Source organism: Pteropus medius, unplaced genomic scaffold (assembly GCF_902729225.1).
Source record: "Pteropus medius unplaced genomic scaffold, Ma_sr-lr_union100, whole genome shotgun sequence".
NCBI lineage: Eukaryota > Metazoa > Chordata > Mammalia > Chiroptera > Pteropodidae > Pteropus > Pteropus medius.
Genome location: NW_024342467.1, coordinates 2,520,290 through 2,539,229, shown reverse-complemented (window position 1 = coordinate 2,539,229; position 18,940 = coordinate 2,520,290). Strand labels below are relative to the sequence as shown.

Here is an 18,940-nt window from a genome sequence, read left to right as displayed (position 1 = left end):
TTAAATTATTCCATGCATTTAGAACAATAACTACAAAAGAAAAAAAAGTTTAATGTTTATAATAGGTATACTTTGAAAAACATTTCTAAGAGTAACCGAGTATTTTATTTGCTGTATCAAATAACATAGTTGCTATAAATTAGATACCAGGAAAAACGTAAATATACTTCTCATTCTGAAAGGATATGATAATGTATCAGATCATAATTAGTCATTAAAATGTAAAACTGCAGATTACTTTAAAAATGTATTTCTTTTGGAATGTAGCATATTAGTGCTCACATTCTAAATTGTTATGCTTGGTGAATCACCAAGGTAATCATTTATTTTTACATAACCCGTGAGCTTTCAGAATGACTCTCATACATTCTCACTTTTACCCTGGTCTGTTAATTAGATGTATGAGCGCTTCAGTAAACCACTTAACAGTCTATCTTATTTTTAGGGAAAACTTTAAAAATATTCTGTGACTCTCACAAAAATGTTGGATCACTTAAAAAAAAAAGTAAAAGAACAAAAATAATTTAAATTGGCCAAAGGCAGTAGACTTCCTAATTTAACATTGTCAATTCAAAGCATGAAGAAAGCAGTACTGTATTCTGGAAGAAGATTACCTATAGAAAAAAGATGGGCCTATGCTGGTACTAAACTTCATGGGGATTGTGAATGATCTAAGGTTCTTAACTAAGTGAACTGTTCCAATTTAGTTTTTCTTGATTGTCCAATATTGTTTCTTTCTCATAAAACCTAATCTATGATGGATGTCCAGTAGAATAGTGTTTACTAACATATTTACTCAAAGTAAAGTCTGAAGAAATTGAATCTCTAATGCCTGATTCCTTTGGAAATTACTTTTTTAAATACGTGTTCTGTCCTGATGGTTTCAGTGGACTGCTATAACTTTGGCACTCTATCCTAGCCATGCTCTAAATTGCTGTTTCTATGACCACTGCCTTCTCTCAGCCAAATCAGCTTTCCAGATGGATGGTAGACATGGGATTTTAAAGTGACTTTCAAGAAAAAGTGTCTTTCTACTTTCCATTTAAATATAGAATTGATCCCCACATGTATGCAAGGCAAAGCCACTAGTCTCCTATTCAATAATGGCCTTAGGACATTTCTGTTTCATTTGTGTTGTCCATCTCTAGATCATATTATCAGTTATTATACTGACAAAGCAATTTCACTTTCACCAGCTTATATTATTTTAGACCATTTCCCATATGGTCACCAATATTTTAATGTCTTAAACTTGAGGCACAATTCTATTATGTCTGGAATTCTGCATAATAGTAGACTCTATTGTAAAGTGATATATACCTAAACTCCCCAAATCCAATCTTAAAGTATACATTGAGAGCCACATAAATGTTCATCCATCCTTATACATGGTATTAAATATAGTTTCTCCACAAATGTTGATATATAAATATATTTTTGACATTTATCCTAAAAAACTAATATAAGCTATATACATTTACTTTTGGTATGAAATCTTGTATGGTGTCACTATAGCAACTGAGTTTAAATCACTCAAAAACCAAATCAAACATTTTCTATTCACTGCTAAATCCTCTAAGATCTTAATCGATTGGTTCACTAGAAATTTATTGAGTGCTTAACCACATAGTACTAGGTACTTCTTAGGGTAATAACTTTTAAAAACTTCCCAGAACAAGAGGTAGAATTTCTGGAACTTTTTAAGTTATACTATTTAACCTTGATATTTTGAAGAATCTTAGATGTAACCTAGCTTATACAAGGTGCATGTATACAAAATTTCCATTTAAACATAAGTGATAGAATTTTATCATCCTGCCCCTCAACCCTACCCTGCTCTCCTAAAACCACTTATCCTGCTCTACTTTTTGTATTTCTATAGTATGCTTCACTCTATAACATATCATATAATTTACTTATTTATCATGTTTATTTTTTGTTTTATATCCTGTACATGATGAATGTAGATTGACAAGGGTATCCTGGGCTATTTTATTCACTGATGTATCCCAAGCACCTAGCACAGTAGATGCTCAATAAATATTTGTAGAATGAATGAGTAAAGAGCTAGAGAAAATTATTATAATTGTATTTGACCCACAATAAGGCTTGAACACTTTTTGTTTTCTAAACAGTGTCCTTCCCGTTGAGTCACACTTCTGGGAAATAATCAAACAGACTGTTGAGAACAACTAAGATTTTTGTAATAAGAGTATACATGCCACAAACTTCCTATATGATATTCATCAAATATTTGTGCTCTCCCTACCCACTAAATGGGAGAAGAAATAATAGCCACATATTCAAACCACTGAATTAGTCTGGTAATATCAATATTGGCAAGTCTCTTTATAGCTGTTTAAAGCTTATTCAGAATTGCTGGACTTGTACAGTACTAAATTTGGACAACAGCTCTTGGTTTGTATTAGTAATTGTGACAACTTGCATTTTCCCAACCTGTGTTTACACAACCTGTGTAAACCTGTTTCCCAACCTGTGTGTTAATTGAGAATGTGGGATGTTTATTTAATTCTCTTTGTTCCACTCACCTTTGCTTGAAGAAATAAAGAACAACATTTCTATTTGGTGTATCTAAAAGGGATACTTTGAAGGTGAATTGGATAAAGTGTAAAAATGCTAGATGCTCATCTCGAGTGCTATGAGCTACATAATTCCTTTCAAACAATTCTCTTCAGTCTTTACCCTCAGCAAACTTGTCTTTGCAATTCTCGTAGGCAAGTTAAGCTGTAATGCACTATCAACAAATATTCTAAAATTGGACTTAATTATATTTGTGATGTTAATATCTGTTAATATCAAGTAAGCAGAAAGGCTTATCTGTTATCTTATGACATTTTTCCTGAGCCCACACTGTTTAATATGCATAGTTCTCCTATCACCTAAAAGTAATATATTGCTGTTGATCTCTATTAAATACTTGGCAACATGGAGAGACCATAAGGAAACTCAAGAATCAGCTATTAGGTTAAGTTACTTGTGACCAAATGTTTTCCTAAAAGGCTAAATGACAAATATTTTAGGCTCTGCAGGACAGAAGGTCTCCGTCACAACTATCCCACTCTGCTGTTACAGCATGAAAACAGTCGTAGACAATATGTACGTGAATGGCATGGTTGTGTTCTAATAAAACTTTGTTTACAAAAACAGGCTGCCATCCTAGGCTGTCACTTGCCAAACTGAGATCTGAGCCCTTGCTACTCAAAATGTGGTCTACAGACTAGCAGCATAGACATCACAAGGAAACCATTGGAAATGCAGAAATTCAGCCCACATTGCAGACCTGCTGAGTCAGAATCTGTATTACAAAAGGATTCCCAGGGGATGGGATGTATTACACATTTAAAGTGTACTTCATTGCATGTACAGATACTTATAGGGTCTGACAGGGATTATGCACTTGAACCTTGGTGGGAAAGGCCTGTGAAGATCACTTCCTAGAGAACCACAGTCCGATGCTTTCTTGGGCAAAACAATCAATACCTCCCATAAGATATTCACTTGATTGCCAGTTGTGGGAAAGAGAACATTAGGAATTGTTTGAAATTTATAAGAATGGATCTTCATTAGATGAATGCATATTTAGGTATGACTCTGAAAGCAGAATGAGCCTGTAGAACCTTCTGTGGAAAAAATATTAGCAATTTAGTGATTGCCCTTGGGGAAGCCTTTTTCAGTTCAGACAGAGAAATAAGAGAGGGCTCTGGATTTATTTACTGCTTGATAGGTAAACAGAATATCCTATTTTATTAAAGTGCTGTGCACATTTTGCTTTGTGCACTCAATAATCACGGTCCAATGGCTCTAACATTATCAGGACTTTGTACTGCCATTTGGACATCATTCTGGCATTCGGACAGTTATAACAATTTTGGGGGGGTCACATTACCCCTTTTAATTATTTTACTCTATCTTTTAACTGTAGTCACTTTGAATAGTTCAGAGTAATTTGTCTAATGACTTTGGAGTATAAGATTAATTTTCCTTTAACATTAATTTTAAAATCTTGTGATTTGTATTGATTCTGCCATGTTTTCTTTCTTTGCCTCCTATGTTTATGAATGATATTCTAGAGAACCTTCTGCACATTAATGAGTAGGTTTAGCAGTTGCTTTTGGAAGCATCTGTGAAATGCAAAGTGTGCCCATTAAAACTTGATTTTTTGCAAAAACCCTTGCTGGCACCTAAAGTTGCTCTTATTGGGTTTGCTTTATAGTTGGTTTGCACAATCACACTAATTATTAAAATTTTAAAAAAAAGCACTATACATTTTACAAGTGAAACAAAAGCCTTCTAATAAAATATTTTCATATTATGACTATAGATTCCCCTTATATGGAAACTTTTAATATTATCATTCAATAGCCTAAGTGATCTACTACATCTTTATTTCACCAGCCTCCCGTAGTTATGATGCAGATGATTTCAAAGCTGGTATCATGTTTAAATGACCACTCCTAGCTGCTGCAGGGAGCTGTAGATACCAGGTGCTGCCTTCTCAGTTAGGGACTGTAGTACACATGCCACAGGTGAGGGATTGTTTTCTATTAGAATTTATGGGAACAATAAAGAATCATCATCAGAGCTCGAAAAAGGAATACATCTGGGGTGTATTTGTGGTACAAGTGCCCAATTTAATTTGTTAAAATTCATGTAGTATTCAATTTACAAATGGATTTTAGTTCAGGAGCTTGTACTTTTAAGACATTGCGTAAAACTCAGGGTACAACTAATAAACATAATTATGAATATGGGGAGACTAGATTCTAAGGATAACCTACATGATCACTCAACCATAATATAACTGGAATGTATTACTTTCAATAATGGAACTCTATAGAAGATTATGTAAGTTTAATATTAGAGGTTAATTAGAAACAAAATTGAATGAGAAATTGTTCCTTATCATAGTGGATGCTCGTATGTGAGGAAGAGCATGTTTAATTATACCCAGCAGAAAAAGCAACAAACAGAGTCTTACAAACAAGCTGAAATGGAATGCTGATGCCTCCGAAAAGCTTTTTCATTTGGTGATATTTATTTAATGTCTGATTCATTTCAGAGTTTAAATCTTTCATTTTATATAGTACAGGTACAACTCATATTGCTTTTGCAGTTGTCATTCTCAATTGAGATCTTTTTTTCCTTTCAAATGTAAAAGAGAGGCAGGAGGTAAGGGACAGACTTTACCTGAGGTAATACTTGCAGGTTTAAAGAGCCAGGGAAAGAAGGAAAGACCTATTCTGGACCCTTAGGTACAAAAAGGAAACAGTTGCCTAAGGTTGAATTTAAATAAGGCATGGATACCAGCATTATTCTGGAACAGGCTCCCTGAAGGGACACTATGGAGATGATGAAAGAGAGAGAGAGTTTCGTTGAAAAATTTCCTGCAGCTACCATTCATGTGATGTGTGATGAAAAACCATCTGGTCTCAGTATTCAGTTCTATGTGCTCCATGTCCCAGAGACCTCAATTCATCTATTACTTAATAATATGGTTTTGAAACTGGGCTCCACAGATACCCTCAAGCCCAGCTGTAAAACATAGCCTCCAATATATCCCATACCCTTACCAGGCTTTCTTTTCAGCATGTTAGGAAGAAAGTGTTCTACTTAAAATAAATTTAACTGCCAAGAACAATTTATTATTTACAACAATAAAAAAAAATAGAAATTTGATCTTTGTCTTCATCAACAATTTCTGCTATTGTATTTTACTCTTACATCCTTTCCATTGCCCTCTGACCTCTTATTTCTTCTAATTCATTAAAGAAGTGATAACACTAATTTCAACAAAATAATTTGAGTGGTAATCTTCCTGATATCTGTGGTAATGTTATTGATATAACCATAGAGTTGTTCATTATTTATCTTGTGCTACAAGGTTTTATAATTCGTAGAGATGGTAAATGACCTGTGAGGATCTGCATATATATATTCCTGTTATATTAGTAAAGCCCTGCAAATCCGAAGTAATTTTAAAGTTCTATATTCCATTAGTCGAATTTAGTCTCATTACTAAAATGTAGATCTTTTTCTACTTCAAAGCATTATCATAATGGTCGTGTAGTGAACAAGGTTTACACATAGGAATTTGTAAATAAATGCGTGAAAAAGGCATTATATATTAGAATAAGTCATATCTGTAGACTCAAAAAGTAACCTAGCATTTTAAATTTAAATTTTAGTCTATGGCCATGCCATGCTGAACAAGCCCAATCCCGTCTGATCTCGGAAGCTAAGCAGGGTCAGCTAAGCAGGGTCGGGCCTGGTTAGTACTTGGATGAGAGACCATCTAGGAAGACCAGGTGCTGTAGGCATAAAAAAACAAAAAATAAGGGATTGTATGAGGACAAGTTCCTTGCAATCTGTGAGGTCAACCAAGGGTTGCTTCACCTAAGAAAAGAAGAAAGGAAGAAAAGAAGAAAGACATTTAAATTTTCAAGAAAAATCTGTGGGGGCATTTTAAAGTTAAATTTTAAAGAGAAATCTTTGGTTGTATTTATTCTGAATGTTTATCCCATTTCTTCATATTGCACAGAAGTTCAATTTATCTCTTGCAAGAAATTTAGTTAATTTGCATAAAAACAAAACTTATTCTTCTCATGGTCTTTTTAAATAGCCATTTGGAAAAAAAGTTAAGAAATTTATCCACATTCTTTTTTGCCATAAGTTTGACCTTTAAAGCTTTAAAACTTTAAAGTATAAAATAATTTAAGAAGGAACTTCGTAAGTTTGAGGGATTTTGTTTCTAATTTGGTTTTCTGCTTTTGCATGTTTTTCATATCTGAAAATGGGCATAACGAGGCCTGCTTTAAAAAATATTAAGTCTGTACAGCTCAAAACATGAATCCAATTTAAATGCATTATAATTACAGTCTATGTGGATGATCTATTTCTCACGTATTCAGTGAGAAATACTATAGGAAAAAGTAAGTATAGGAATGCAGTATCTGAGTCATTTTCTTAGAGATTCACAGTCATATTAGCAAAAAAAGAAATCTCAGGGTGTAGAGACCTGTTTAACCCAGTCTAATCAACAATTTTCTAGCTTACTTGACCCCAGAAGTTTTTCTGTAAAAGTTGTGTTTAACACTTTCTACAATCCAACAAACTAGTGTGTAAAGGTCATCATTTAGAAATACTTCTGTGGTGATATATCATTTTCACTGATTGAAAGAACAGAGCCTTGCATTGGATGAAGTTAAAAATAAGTCACTCTAATAAGTTTCAAAATCAATTTATTTCCTATTCCTTCATAATCTGAACACTCTTTCAAATATATTTATATTGCTGACAAAATCCTATTCCTAAAGTGAATGTTTTAGAACTTATCTCTGATTTTTAATTCAGTATTAGTTAAAATGATAAATGTTAAATTTGAGGAGAACATTAGTAAATACCTTAATGTATGTAATTATTCCCAAGTTTTTTATTTTGGTTGAATAAGTACTATAGAACAGGTTCTTGCATAAATAAGTTTATTTGTTTCCATTCTTAATAAAATATATGTCTGAAAGTAAAATCGATTCCTACGCTACCTGGAGTTAGGCCATACATCACAGGTTAAAGGCTCAGTTATCTCCAAGACTGCTCTTACTTCAAACATCAGCTGCAGGTTGACCTTCCTACTGACAAGCTGGCTACAGATTTGAGGGTTACTACTACCCCCTCAGGTTCAGTAATTTACTGGAATGACTCAGGGAACTCAGGAAAGCACTATACTTACAGTTTTATTATACCAAAAGGATACGATCAGAACCAGTCAAAGTAAAAGACTCAAAGGCAAGGTCTGGGAGGGTCCCAGACATGAGGCTTCCATCTTCTCTTCCTGTGGAACCAGGAGGCATCACTCTCTCTGAACATTAGTGTGTATAATCATCAGAAAACTCACATAAGCTTTGATGTCCAGAGTTGTTATTGGGATTTCATCATATAGGCATGATTAATTGAATCATTGATAACATGGTTGAACTCAATCTCCCCTCCTTAGAGATTGGTAAATTATCATGCGGCTTAGAGCCCCAACCCTCTAAACACCTGGTTGGTCTTTGGTTATGACCAGTCCCCCACACCAGACTTGTCTTTTGCATAAATTCATAAGTCCAAGAGGCCTGCATGAATCACATATCCTCTTATCCCTCAAGAAATTTCAGGGCTTGGAGGCTGTCTCCCAGTAATCAGGGACAAAGACCAGCCAAAATCTTTATTACATAACGGAAAGCTTTAGAATTTGCTATAAGAAATGGCCTTGACAACGAACTTGTATATAGATATATCTAAATGAATTTCAATGTGCCTAACGTTTGGGTGAGTTCCCAGTTTTAGAATAGCAACAAAACCTCACAGCCTTTAATGCTGATGTTGAAATCTCCTGAAAAAAATTTTAAATCTGCTAAGTACTTAGCAGATATGAAGATATATTCTTTCATGTATATGTAAAACAAATGAATCTAAATAAAAGTAAAATAGCATTGCATTATAATTATATAAATTTACCTGAACATTTTACTATGAAAATTTTAATTGCCTAATGTTGATTCATAACTTTTGATGCATCGAATATACAAGTTTGGGTAGAGTATTCGATTATAGGAGTTTGGATATATACATAGTAGTTTGATTTCCCTGCATTAACAAGTTATCAGTTCTTAATATATAATTGCAAAAGAATATTCTGTTCATTTGAGAATATTTAAATTTTTAAAAAATATTTCCAAACCCATGAGGACAATGATAGATTAAATTATAGCTAAATTTATTCATCCCTGATTTCAGTCATATGCATATAATACACATTTAAGTAGGAGAGATTTTTGAGGATAATTCGGATATTAATCTAGAGGTTTCACATAAAGTGCTAGAGTTGCTCATTCACACAGCTGTAATCAAAACCAACCAATATTTTCCGTGTGTTTCAAAATGAATTCTTTAATCTATCAACAGTGCACCTTTCAACAGCACAATACAGTGACTGTGAAGGTTGTCGAAAGCTAATTTATCTGCACATTCATAATTCAAATGAATGAGGTGATTGTATATATCTCAAAGGCAATATGTCCTTCAGTTGCCACTTTATGGCTACTAGTGTTTTGTATTCATTTCAACCTGAAAGAGCAGTCAGAAGAGATATAGGATACAAAAAATATGATCCGAAGTCAAGAGTTTAGTTTTTCCATGTGTCAGATTCAGTGCTGAACTGCTAAAAGTTTTAACACCCTAATTGTCAAGTCATTTATTTTAGTCCAGCATTCCTCAGAAGCCGTAAATTGCTACAAGATGCCAGCCATTTATTTAGCCTCAAAACACATCAAATATTTCTGCCTTTCTATCCCCTATGATTGTTTGGTGTTAACTGCCTTCAAAAATGGTCTTAACAAAGAAGGCAGAGAAATGCTTATCTAGCAGTTCACTACTAGCATTAAGGATTTTAATTATGCTAGATAAACATGACAGGCAATTGTTAAATGTTGTTACACATTGGAAAATAAAAATGGAATGTTAAGCATTATACTCCATTGCAGTTTTGTCTTTATCACAGTGCATAATTTGTATCTTTTAATAGGTTGAGTTTTATTTGAGAAATGTTTTGTAGAATAGGCTGTTTCAAAGATCAGATGTAGAAGTGTTATATCAGCTTACTTAATAATACAATGTGAATCAGTCTGAAGGCTAACATATTAAATATCACTAATGCCATAAGATTTCAACAGATAAAAGGAAAGAAAGAATTTCCATTATTCTGTTACCCTGTGAAGCAGTGACATGAAAGATTATGTGTTTCTATTTTCCACAATTATTAAATAATAAAAAATAAGAGGTTTACTTTTGTGGTCATTTTAAAGTTTAGCAAGGTAGAAAAAATATAGTTAATTTAGAAATATTTCAATATTACTTTTGAAATACTAATGTCATTTTGACAAAGCTATTGATAATATTTGGAAATAATTGGGATTTAAAAATATATATTGGACTTTTACAAACATTAAATAGTTTAATCACACACTGGTACTGATTCGGAAATAACTAGGCATTTTTGCAGTTTGATTTTATTTCTTAAACTATTAGTAGGCAACACAAAGCCATTATACTAAAAAATATTATTACTGGCCCTATTAAGAGTGATATTTTTAAGCACTTCATGCTATTTTAGATAAATTCATTTACCGGCTTTGCTGTATGAAAAGGGGAATGGAATTTGACATATGTTTCAACTCAAAATAGTGAGGTGGGCTTTTGTTTCCTCACCTCAAGCCATGATAAAGTATAGAATTTAAGTAGATCACTGCAACCTATTTGAAGATTATGCTTTTCAAAATTTTGATAAACACTATCGTGTACTCCTTCAGTTCATTATTGAATTTTCCTCTGGTTCATTACCAATACTTCAAAAGCCTTCTTCAATATCAGAAGTATGTCCAAAACTTAAATTCACATTTTTCTGTCATCAGTGTTTCATAAATGAGAAACACCCAAGTAGTACATCTGCCTTCTTAAAGATTATCTAAGATTAATTCCCACTTTTGAAAGCTCTAATTGCATTCTGCTCTTCATACCAAATATGTGATCCCATCTTTAAAAAAATAACCTTTTTCTTTTATACTTCATTTATAATTAGGTGGTATAATATGTATATATTCTCTGATACACCAAATTCACTCCTAGGAATGCTCCCAACAGAAATGTATACATATGTTCACCAAAAGATATGTTTTAGAATGTTTATAACAGTGCTGTTAATAATAATTCCACAATGAAAAATACCCAAATACCAACAATAAGATGAATAAGCCATAATATATTCACACAATAGAATATTATACCTCTATTAGAATGAACAATCTTCAACAACCTGCAACGACATGGATAAATCTCACATCACAGTGTGAAGTGAAATGAGATTAGCACACATGGGTATACACTTTATGATTCTATGCACATAAAATTTTTAAAAAGTAATACTCTTCTACAATATGAGAAATCAGGGTAATGGTTACAAAGGGAGCACAAAAAAAGGTTCTGCAATGTTGGTTTCATGGATTTTTCAGTGAAATTAATACTAATGAGAGATGCATTTTTGTTCATGGAGACTACCATCAGTTTAAAACAGGTGACATATATCTTTGACAAAAGTATTGGAGATAATATATAGAAAGACACAAATCTACTTCTCTTGCAAATTTTACTACTTCTGCCTGTTTCCTATGATGATGTTCCCTAATTTCAGTCCCACACACTCATACACACACAAATGAGTACAAGTAAAACTGGTGAAATGTGAATAAGCTCAACAAATTATATCAATGTCAGTATCTTGGTTGAAATTATGTTATAGATGCCATTGGAATAAACCAGGAAAAGTATACAAGGAAACTCTCTGTATTATTTCTTGCAATTATATGTGAATCTATTATCTTGATAAAAAAAAATTAAGGAGTGCCGAATACAAGAAAATATATTAATTTCCAAAAATCAGACCCTACACCAAGTGAACTATATCATAAGGTCTGGTGTTGCTGGAAACCTGTACTTGTAATATGTATTTCAGGATATTTATAAATAAGCAGGGCTAGAAAATACTGTGCAATAAATTGGCTAGCTTTTCAATACTATCTCAATCTAGGGCACTTTAGGCACAACAAACTTATAGATTAAATTTGTCATATTGTTTTTTAGGTGGTCTTATTTCACTATAATAAAAGAAATTAATGTTTTTGCATCTTTTTAAAATCTACCTAGAATAAAATACTTAGGAATAAATTTAACAAAATGAGTACAAGGCTTGTACATGAAAAACTACAAAATATTACTGAAAGAAATTAAAGAAGACTTAAATAAATGTAAAGAAGATATGTCTATAAGTTTAAATAATGATTTTGAAGTAAACTACCATAGTAATCACTATTTATTTCAAGAAGTTGAACATCATAACCAGCACCTCATGTGCCACTTCCAGAATTATTAGTATCTTTGTCCCTGATTCATTTATTTTTATCATTTCAGGAAAATTTTTCTTTTGGCTTAATTTTTTTATAATTTAGTAAACTTGTCAAAAACTATTTATTAAGGATATCTTGTGTTCCAAGTATTCTTCTAGACTGAAGGAACGTATGCCCTAGTGATGAAGATAAGTAATGCATATATAAAGAAATAACACAAATTCAATACCAACTGAAGATAAGAAGTGATGCTGGCTTAAAGATGATCTGATAAAAGTTGGGATATATATTTTTTAAATAGTGGCATAGGACCTAATGTCACCTGGACTGTGAAGATGGCAATGCTCCCAAATTGATCAAGCTATTCAACAAAATTCCTATCTAAATGTTAACTGTCATTTTTGGCAAAAATTGACAAGCTGATTCTAAAATGCATATAGAAATGTAAGGGACTCAATAGAGCCAAAATTATCTTCAAAAAGAACAAGTGGGAGGACTCAGACTTCCTGATTTCAAAACTTACTACAAAGTTACAGTAACCAATACAGTGTGGTACTGGCATAGAGATCAATGGAATGATGTTTAGAATCCAGATATAAACGCTTACATTTGTGGTCAATTGATTTTCAACAAAGGTGCCAAAACAATTCAATGTAGAAACAATAGTCTTTTCAACAGATGGGCCTGGGATAACTTGATATTCATATAAAAGAATAAAGTTAGACCCCCTACCTTTTATCATATATAAAAATTAACTCAAAGTGAACTTTATAGTAAAGTATAACAGCTGAAACTATAAAACTCAGAAGAAAACATAGGTGTAAATCTTCATGACCTTGAATAGGTAATGGTTTCCTAGATATAACATCAAATCACAGCAACCAAAGAAGAAATAAATTGACTTGAACACTTAAGATTTTTGTTCTTCAAAGGATATTAAAACCAAACAAGACATACTGAAAAGTTTTAACAAATGTAGAAATTGGAGCGCTCATACCTTGCTAGCGATATTGTAGAATGGTGCAGTCACTTTGGAAACCAATATTTACTGTTTCCTCAAAAAGTGAAATATAGAATTTCCAAATGACACGGCAATTCCACTCTGAGATATACGCTGAAGAGAACAGAAAACATTTTCACATGAAAACTTATGCACGAATATTCATAGCAACATTATTATGATTTACAAAGTGTGGAAACAACTAAACATCAACTGATGAGTGAATAAATGAAATATGATATAGCCATAAAATGGAATACTATTTAGTCATAAAAAGAAGTAGTAACACATGCTGCAACGTAGATGAACCCTGAAAACATTAAGTAAAAGAAGACAATCATAAAAGACTGTGTGATGTTTGATTTCATTTTATGAAATATCCAGAATAGGCAAATTATTAGAGACATAAAGATGATTACTGGTTGCCAGGAGATCAGGAAAGAGAAAATGAGAAGTGACTGTTAATAGGTATAGAGTTTATGTGGTGACGAAAATGTTCTGAAATTTGATGATGGTGATGTGACATAATTCAATGAATACATTAAATACCAAAACATGAACTGATTTTCATGGTATATGAATTATGTCTCAATAAAATTTTTAAAAATTTACTTAGAGTTCCTAATATAAATTGTTTATATTATAATCATTTTCAAAATAGAATCTTTCATGTTGATGTAAAATGGTAAGCAGAGTGTTTTCTTGCATCAAGAGCAACTACTCTACTCTCCACAGTCAGAGTATTGCAGAGGAGAGCATTTGACTCTTGACCAGAGGAATTTTACTTTTTCATATATTTGCCTTGAGAACAATAGTGATAAATTGATATAGTGAAATGCCGAGTTGGTGGAGAGGGACTTCAAGGAAAATTCAAGGAAAATTCTCCCATTTTTCAAAACTAATCTGTAGACTATTAAGTTAATTGGCTGTGTGATTTGATGGAATGAATTCTGGACTAGACCTCAGAAAACCTTTCCCCACATTTTATACCATGTGACCTTGCACTTGTCAGTTCTCTCTCTGAATTTGTTTTGTCTGTCCAGTGGAATATCAATACCTATCCATTACATTTATAAGATTTTTCAAGCAAATCAACTGAATACAAGAGGTGAGGCTGCTTTGAAATTGACAACACTCTAAAAATATGAGACATTATTTATTTAACATCTTTCATTTTTCTTCTTCAGACTTGATTTTCAAGGAAGGGGAAACATAAGGTGCTAAGTTAAATCGTTCCTTTGGATATTGATTGAGAATGTCTGGCTTTCTTCTTGAGGAAGAACCTCGGTTGGACTCAGAAACTTGAATTTGTGTGACATTAACAGATAGGATATTGTAGAAAACTTTTTCTAATTTTTTTAATGAATTATTCTGGCAGCATGAGAATGATATAGCAGCAGACAGGTTATTGTCAATTAAACACGAGCTGTCAGAAAGTCAGAAATGTTGAAATATGGTGAGAATGAATCCTAAGGAGATCATATGGCAGCTGCTCAGCTGTTACCCTAACAGAGTCACTCTATGTATGTGTCATTTTCCTGCAGATTTTAATTTGAATCCTTAACGACTGAGACATCTCTGCATTTGCATGTTGCTGTCAAGTAAAACTTGGACCTTCTAAATGAACTACAATGGTGGGTGGTAGTGGGCGAGTGACATGCGGAGGAGATGGCTCTCATCTCATTTTTCTCCATTCAGGTTACATAGAAGAGGCCTGCATCATTCCCTGCCCCTCCGACTGCAAGCTCAGCGAGTGGTCCAACTGGTCCCGCTGCAGTAAGTCCTGTGGGAGTGGTGTGAAGGTTCGATCTAAATGGCTACGTGAAAAACCATACAATGGAGGAAGGCCTTGCCCCAAACTGGACCATGTCAACCAGGTATTTTCTACCATTGGAAATATTAAAATATTGTAATTTAGATTCACAATGATCTGTTGGGGTTTTTTTTTCAAAATTGACAAAAGTAAATAGCCCCCGAATAGGAAATTTGACCTATTTTATCTTTAGAATGCCTGAGTCAATACATGTATGTTATTAAAATCCAAAAGCAGATATATCATCTCTATATTCTCAATATTTAGTACCTTGCATGTATATTCATATGAATATAATTCAGTGGAAATAAAATAAAACCTACCTTTGAAATAATGTCAAGATATTCAATATAAAATTTAACTTATATGTAACATATGCTGAGAGCAAGATCAACTCATTCTTAGAGTTCCCCTAGACTCTGAGAAAACATAGCTCAAATACTAACTACTTAAATTAAAATCAAAGTATACGGGTTTGGGTCTAAAATTAGAAAATATATACTGTGTATACATTTAAATTTGTTTGATATAAAATACACTTAAAATTAAAAATGGCTTCAAAGTCACTGTATGTTATCTATCAATTTACTCATTGGCCTTTTCAACCTTATTTGAAACTTTATTTAATTTCAAATTTATACTTCATTAGTTGATAATAGCTGTTGCTTGTGTTCTATTGGAAATATAAAATTAAAGGCTAATAGAGAGAAGTGTGACTAATTAAAATGTAATATAGGATGCGTCTGACAATTATTATGTTTGGCCTACATATGAATTAACAAAGAAGGAATGTCATAAATAGTATGTGTAGATATTAAGATGTGTATTTAAATTTAAGTCATAATCAAATAAACCAAATCATATGTATGAACCAACCTTAAATGCATAGATATGTTTTACACATACACAGACTGTCTAATTTTAATCACCAAACACTGTTTACCAGCACACATTTCCCTTCCCAAATTAACCTAAATTGTTCGTAACAACAAAAGTACACTGTCGAGAAAATAAAAAGAATTTTGAATAAAAGGATTATGAAGAACCAAGTGGAGAATTAAATTTCATAGAAAGTTTTCTGAATGAATCTTGATTTTTCCCCAAGTAGTTGAATTTGCCCTTAAATTCAACTGAAAGTGAATAATATACTGCACTGCTGCCATCTATTGGTAATCAGGTTCCCTGTCCTAGAGAATATTTCCAAAAAAGAAAATTCAGTACCATGACCCTAATGAAACAGAATACCTGAAATGTAATGTTTGTAATACAAAAGAATATTTCCTACAAGTTTTGAAATCTTGAATTCCCAATAGTAAATTAAAAATTTTAATAAATTTTGATCCATGGTTTTAATAAGAAGAAATTCAACACTTACTCATACCTTTAGTATGTGTGTATGTACACAGCCAATCAGATCTTAAATTAAAATTAACTGTGTTTGTGTTTGCCTCAGCATTTTCTTTAATAAGAATTTGCAAAGGTTCAAGACTTTGTGCCAAGTTGTTATTGCTGTGAAGAGTCTTTAATCTAAGGCATTTATCTGCCACTCTCCAACCGAATGTAGAATATGATAAGGACATCTGGGTACTTGGTATCAGCTTGCTGGTGGTATACTGAGACACAAACAACAGAAAAATCAAAGTTAAAACAAGAAATAATAGATTCCTAAATATTTGACTTTGAGCATAAATGTTCTACATTTTAAAAAAGAAACTTCTGGGGATTTATATATTAGTAAAATATTAAGAAGGTAAAGAATATGCAAAAAATTAATGTTGAAAACTGTAAATCACACAGATTTCTACTACAATTATATGTTCCTCAAAATATTTGGTGGTACATTGACTCATGTCTGAAGTTCTATTTTCCAATTGCGGAAGCAAATTCGCATTTCCTAGGAAATATAGATGGATAGATGAAGATCGATAGATTCATCGGTCAATCTATAGATAAATAATCCATTCACAATTTGAATTACAAGATATCTGCAGTTGTATATCAATTCCCCATTATAAGTATTTTAGAGTTAACTCAGTTTTCTCAGATGTCTTTATCCTGCCCATCTAATATTTTCCTTGACTCTGCTGTTTTCAATACTCATTTGTGTATCTTTAAACAACAATGGGTTGGTTTTTCTCTCCCAAGGTCTAAGAAAAATGTTCTAATCATTTACCAAAAAAAAAAAGAAGCTTTTATATATGGATAATGATATTTGAAACTTAAAACATAAATTCTTCTCATTAATATACCGACATTTTACTTATCTTTATTTCTCTCCCTTTTCTTTATTCCTGATGAATGTAACTGCTCCAGGCACAGGTAAGAACTCTTAAACCTCATAGTTCATGTGCTGTTTGTTTTCTGTTTTACTTCTCGTTACAGGGAGTGTATTTTTTCCTACTATTGTCTTGTATATTTTACAGGGAGGAGAAAATATCATATTTTCCAAAAAAATTGTGTTCTGCAGCTGTTCTCTTTTTATTTCCGAACATGCTACCTGTGTTTCCTCATTTTAGAATCAGGGCCTAAGGCGCAGGAGTGGGAACAAGCTTTACTTCACCAGGCTTGAAAAGGAAATGACACTTCTTATTAATGATCTCATGCTTCTCAGAGGGAAAGTAAAGGTGCAGGGTGGGCTGAAAATGTGTGGCAGGAGATTGCTCTGAACTGATATTTATTCACTACAATATAGGAGGTTAAAATGCTGACCATCTAGCGATTAAGAAAGATGGCATTTCCCCTTCAGTTTTTCCTTTCCCTGTAAGTTGTAAAATAATCTTTTACCCAGTGTGTTTAGTTGTTTTAATATAGCTCCTAATATGAATGTGATCACTTATGACAATAAGTATAAATTCTTACTCTGACAATGCTTTTTTCTTTTTTTCTTTTTTTTCTTTTTTTTTGCTATTTGGAATAGGTCTACTTTGTCACTTTATTTGGATGAAGTCCACTAAAATTTGCACAAAAGTCTAGCTCCAAAGGGCTATTTAAATCTACATTTTCTGGATTGAGTTACATAAGACATTTCATATGCAAAAGAGAGAAAGAGAGAAAGAGAGAAAGAGAATGTATGGAAAATAAGAAATAGAGTTGCATTATTATAGATTTTGAAATCATGTGAAAATTTTTCTACAGTGGTCAAATCAGCTCTGTTGCAGTGGATTATGGTCCATTTATTTCCTTTATTTAATCATTCTTATCATTGAGAAAAGAGCATAATTATTCATTGTTCTAAAAATTCTGAAACCAAACAAACCACCTCAAACTTGGGGCTGAAAGCCTTTATGGATCCTGGAGCACAATTTACTTTCTTTCATGTGCCTCTCACTGCTTTAGGCTGTAGCTATGTAATATGAGACCAATTTCAGCCCTAAATGATTGAGGATTTGTTTGAAGATGGCTTTATTTCATGTTATTAATCTTTTAATTTAGTTTCATAAATGGAACATACAAAAAAATATGTTTTCACTGTTATACATGTTCCTTTGGAAAACAAGCCAAATTATATTTATTTGAAAACAGCTACTTTAAAGCACTTCATTCATTCATTCATTCATTCATTTATTCATTCAACAAATCTCTATTATATGCCTAACATATGAGCACCGTAGGGTAAGTATTGAAGATACACAAAACTGTGCAAGACTAATGGCCTGGGAAACTATAATACTGTGTGGTAAGGGTCAGTACCAGAATGTGGGTCATGTATTCAGTGTGGTCCAGCAGCAGGTCAGATCTACAACTGCAGCGTAATAATGGAGCAATGGAATACGATACAGCTAGCCCTGCCCTTTAGCACTTACATGCTCAAGCAGTGTCTCCATATTTCAATTTTAGAATAATGAACAACAAAGGAGAGAAATAGAAGTAACTAAAATAAGAATATAATGATTATTAAGATGTAAAGTCTTCCCACTCACTCTCACCTGAGATGAGATCATTGAGAATAGTGTATGTTTCAGGTGTATGAAGTCGTCCCTTGCCACAGTGACTGCAACCAGTACCTATGGGTCACAGAGCCATGGAGCATCTGCAAGGTGACCTTTGTGAACATGCGAGATAACTGCGGAGAGGGTGTACAAACCCGAAAAGTGAGGTAAGGCCAAGCCAAATTACACAGAGAAGCAAAGCATGCAACACCTCCCAGCTGCACACCCGTCAGTATGAGCG

General features: G+C 32.8%; 1 protein-coding gene and 1 pseudogene across 6 annotated transcripts in view; both read left to right on the top strand.

Moving 5' to 3' along the window:
- Positions 1–18,940, top strand: part of THSD7A (thrombospondin type 1 domain containing 7A) — a 360,172-nt gene that overhangs the window by 308,617 nt on the left and 32,615 nt on the right. For 5 of the 6 annotated variants that reach the window (XM_039862397.1, XM_039862399.1, XM_039862395.1 and 2 more), the window contains 3 exons: positions 14,656–14,834; positions 17,084–17,089; positions 18,733–18,866. In XM_039862397.1, coding sequence (XP_039718331.1) covers positions 14,656–14,834; positions 17,084–17,089; positions 18,733–18,866 — 319 coding nt within the window. The remainder of the gene's footprint in view (positions 1–14,655; positions 14,835–17,083; positions 17,090–18,732; positions 18,867–18,940) is intronic. The other variant, XM_039862396.1, reaches the window with a different exon arrangement.
- LOC120602615 (uncharacterized) lies at positions 6,206–6,338 on the top strand (annotated as a pseudogene).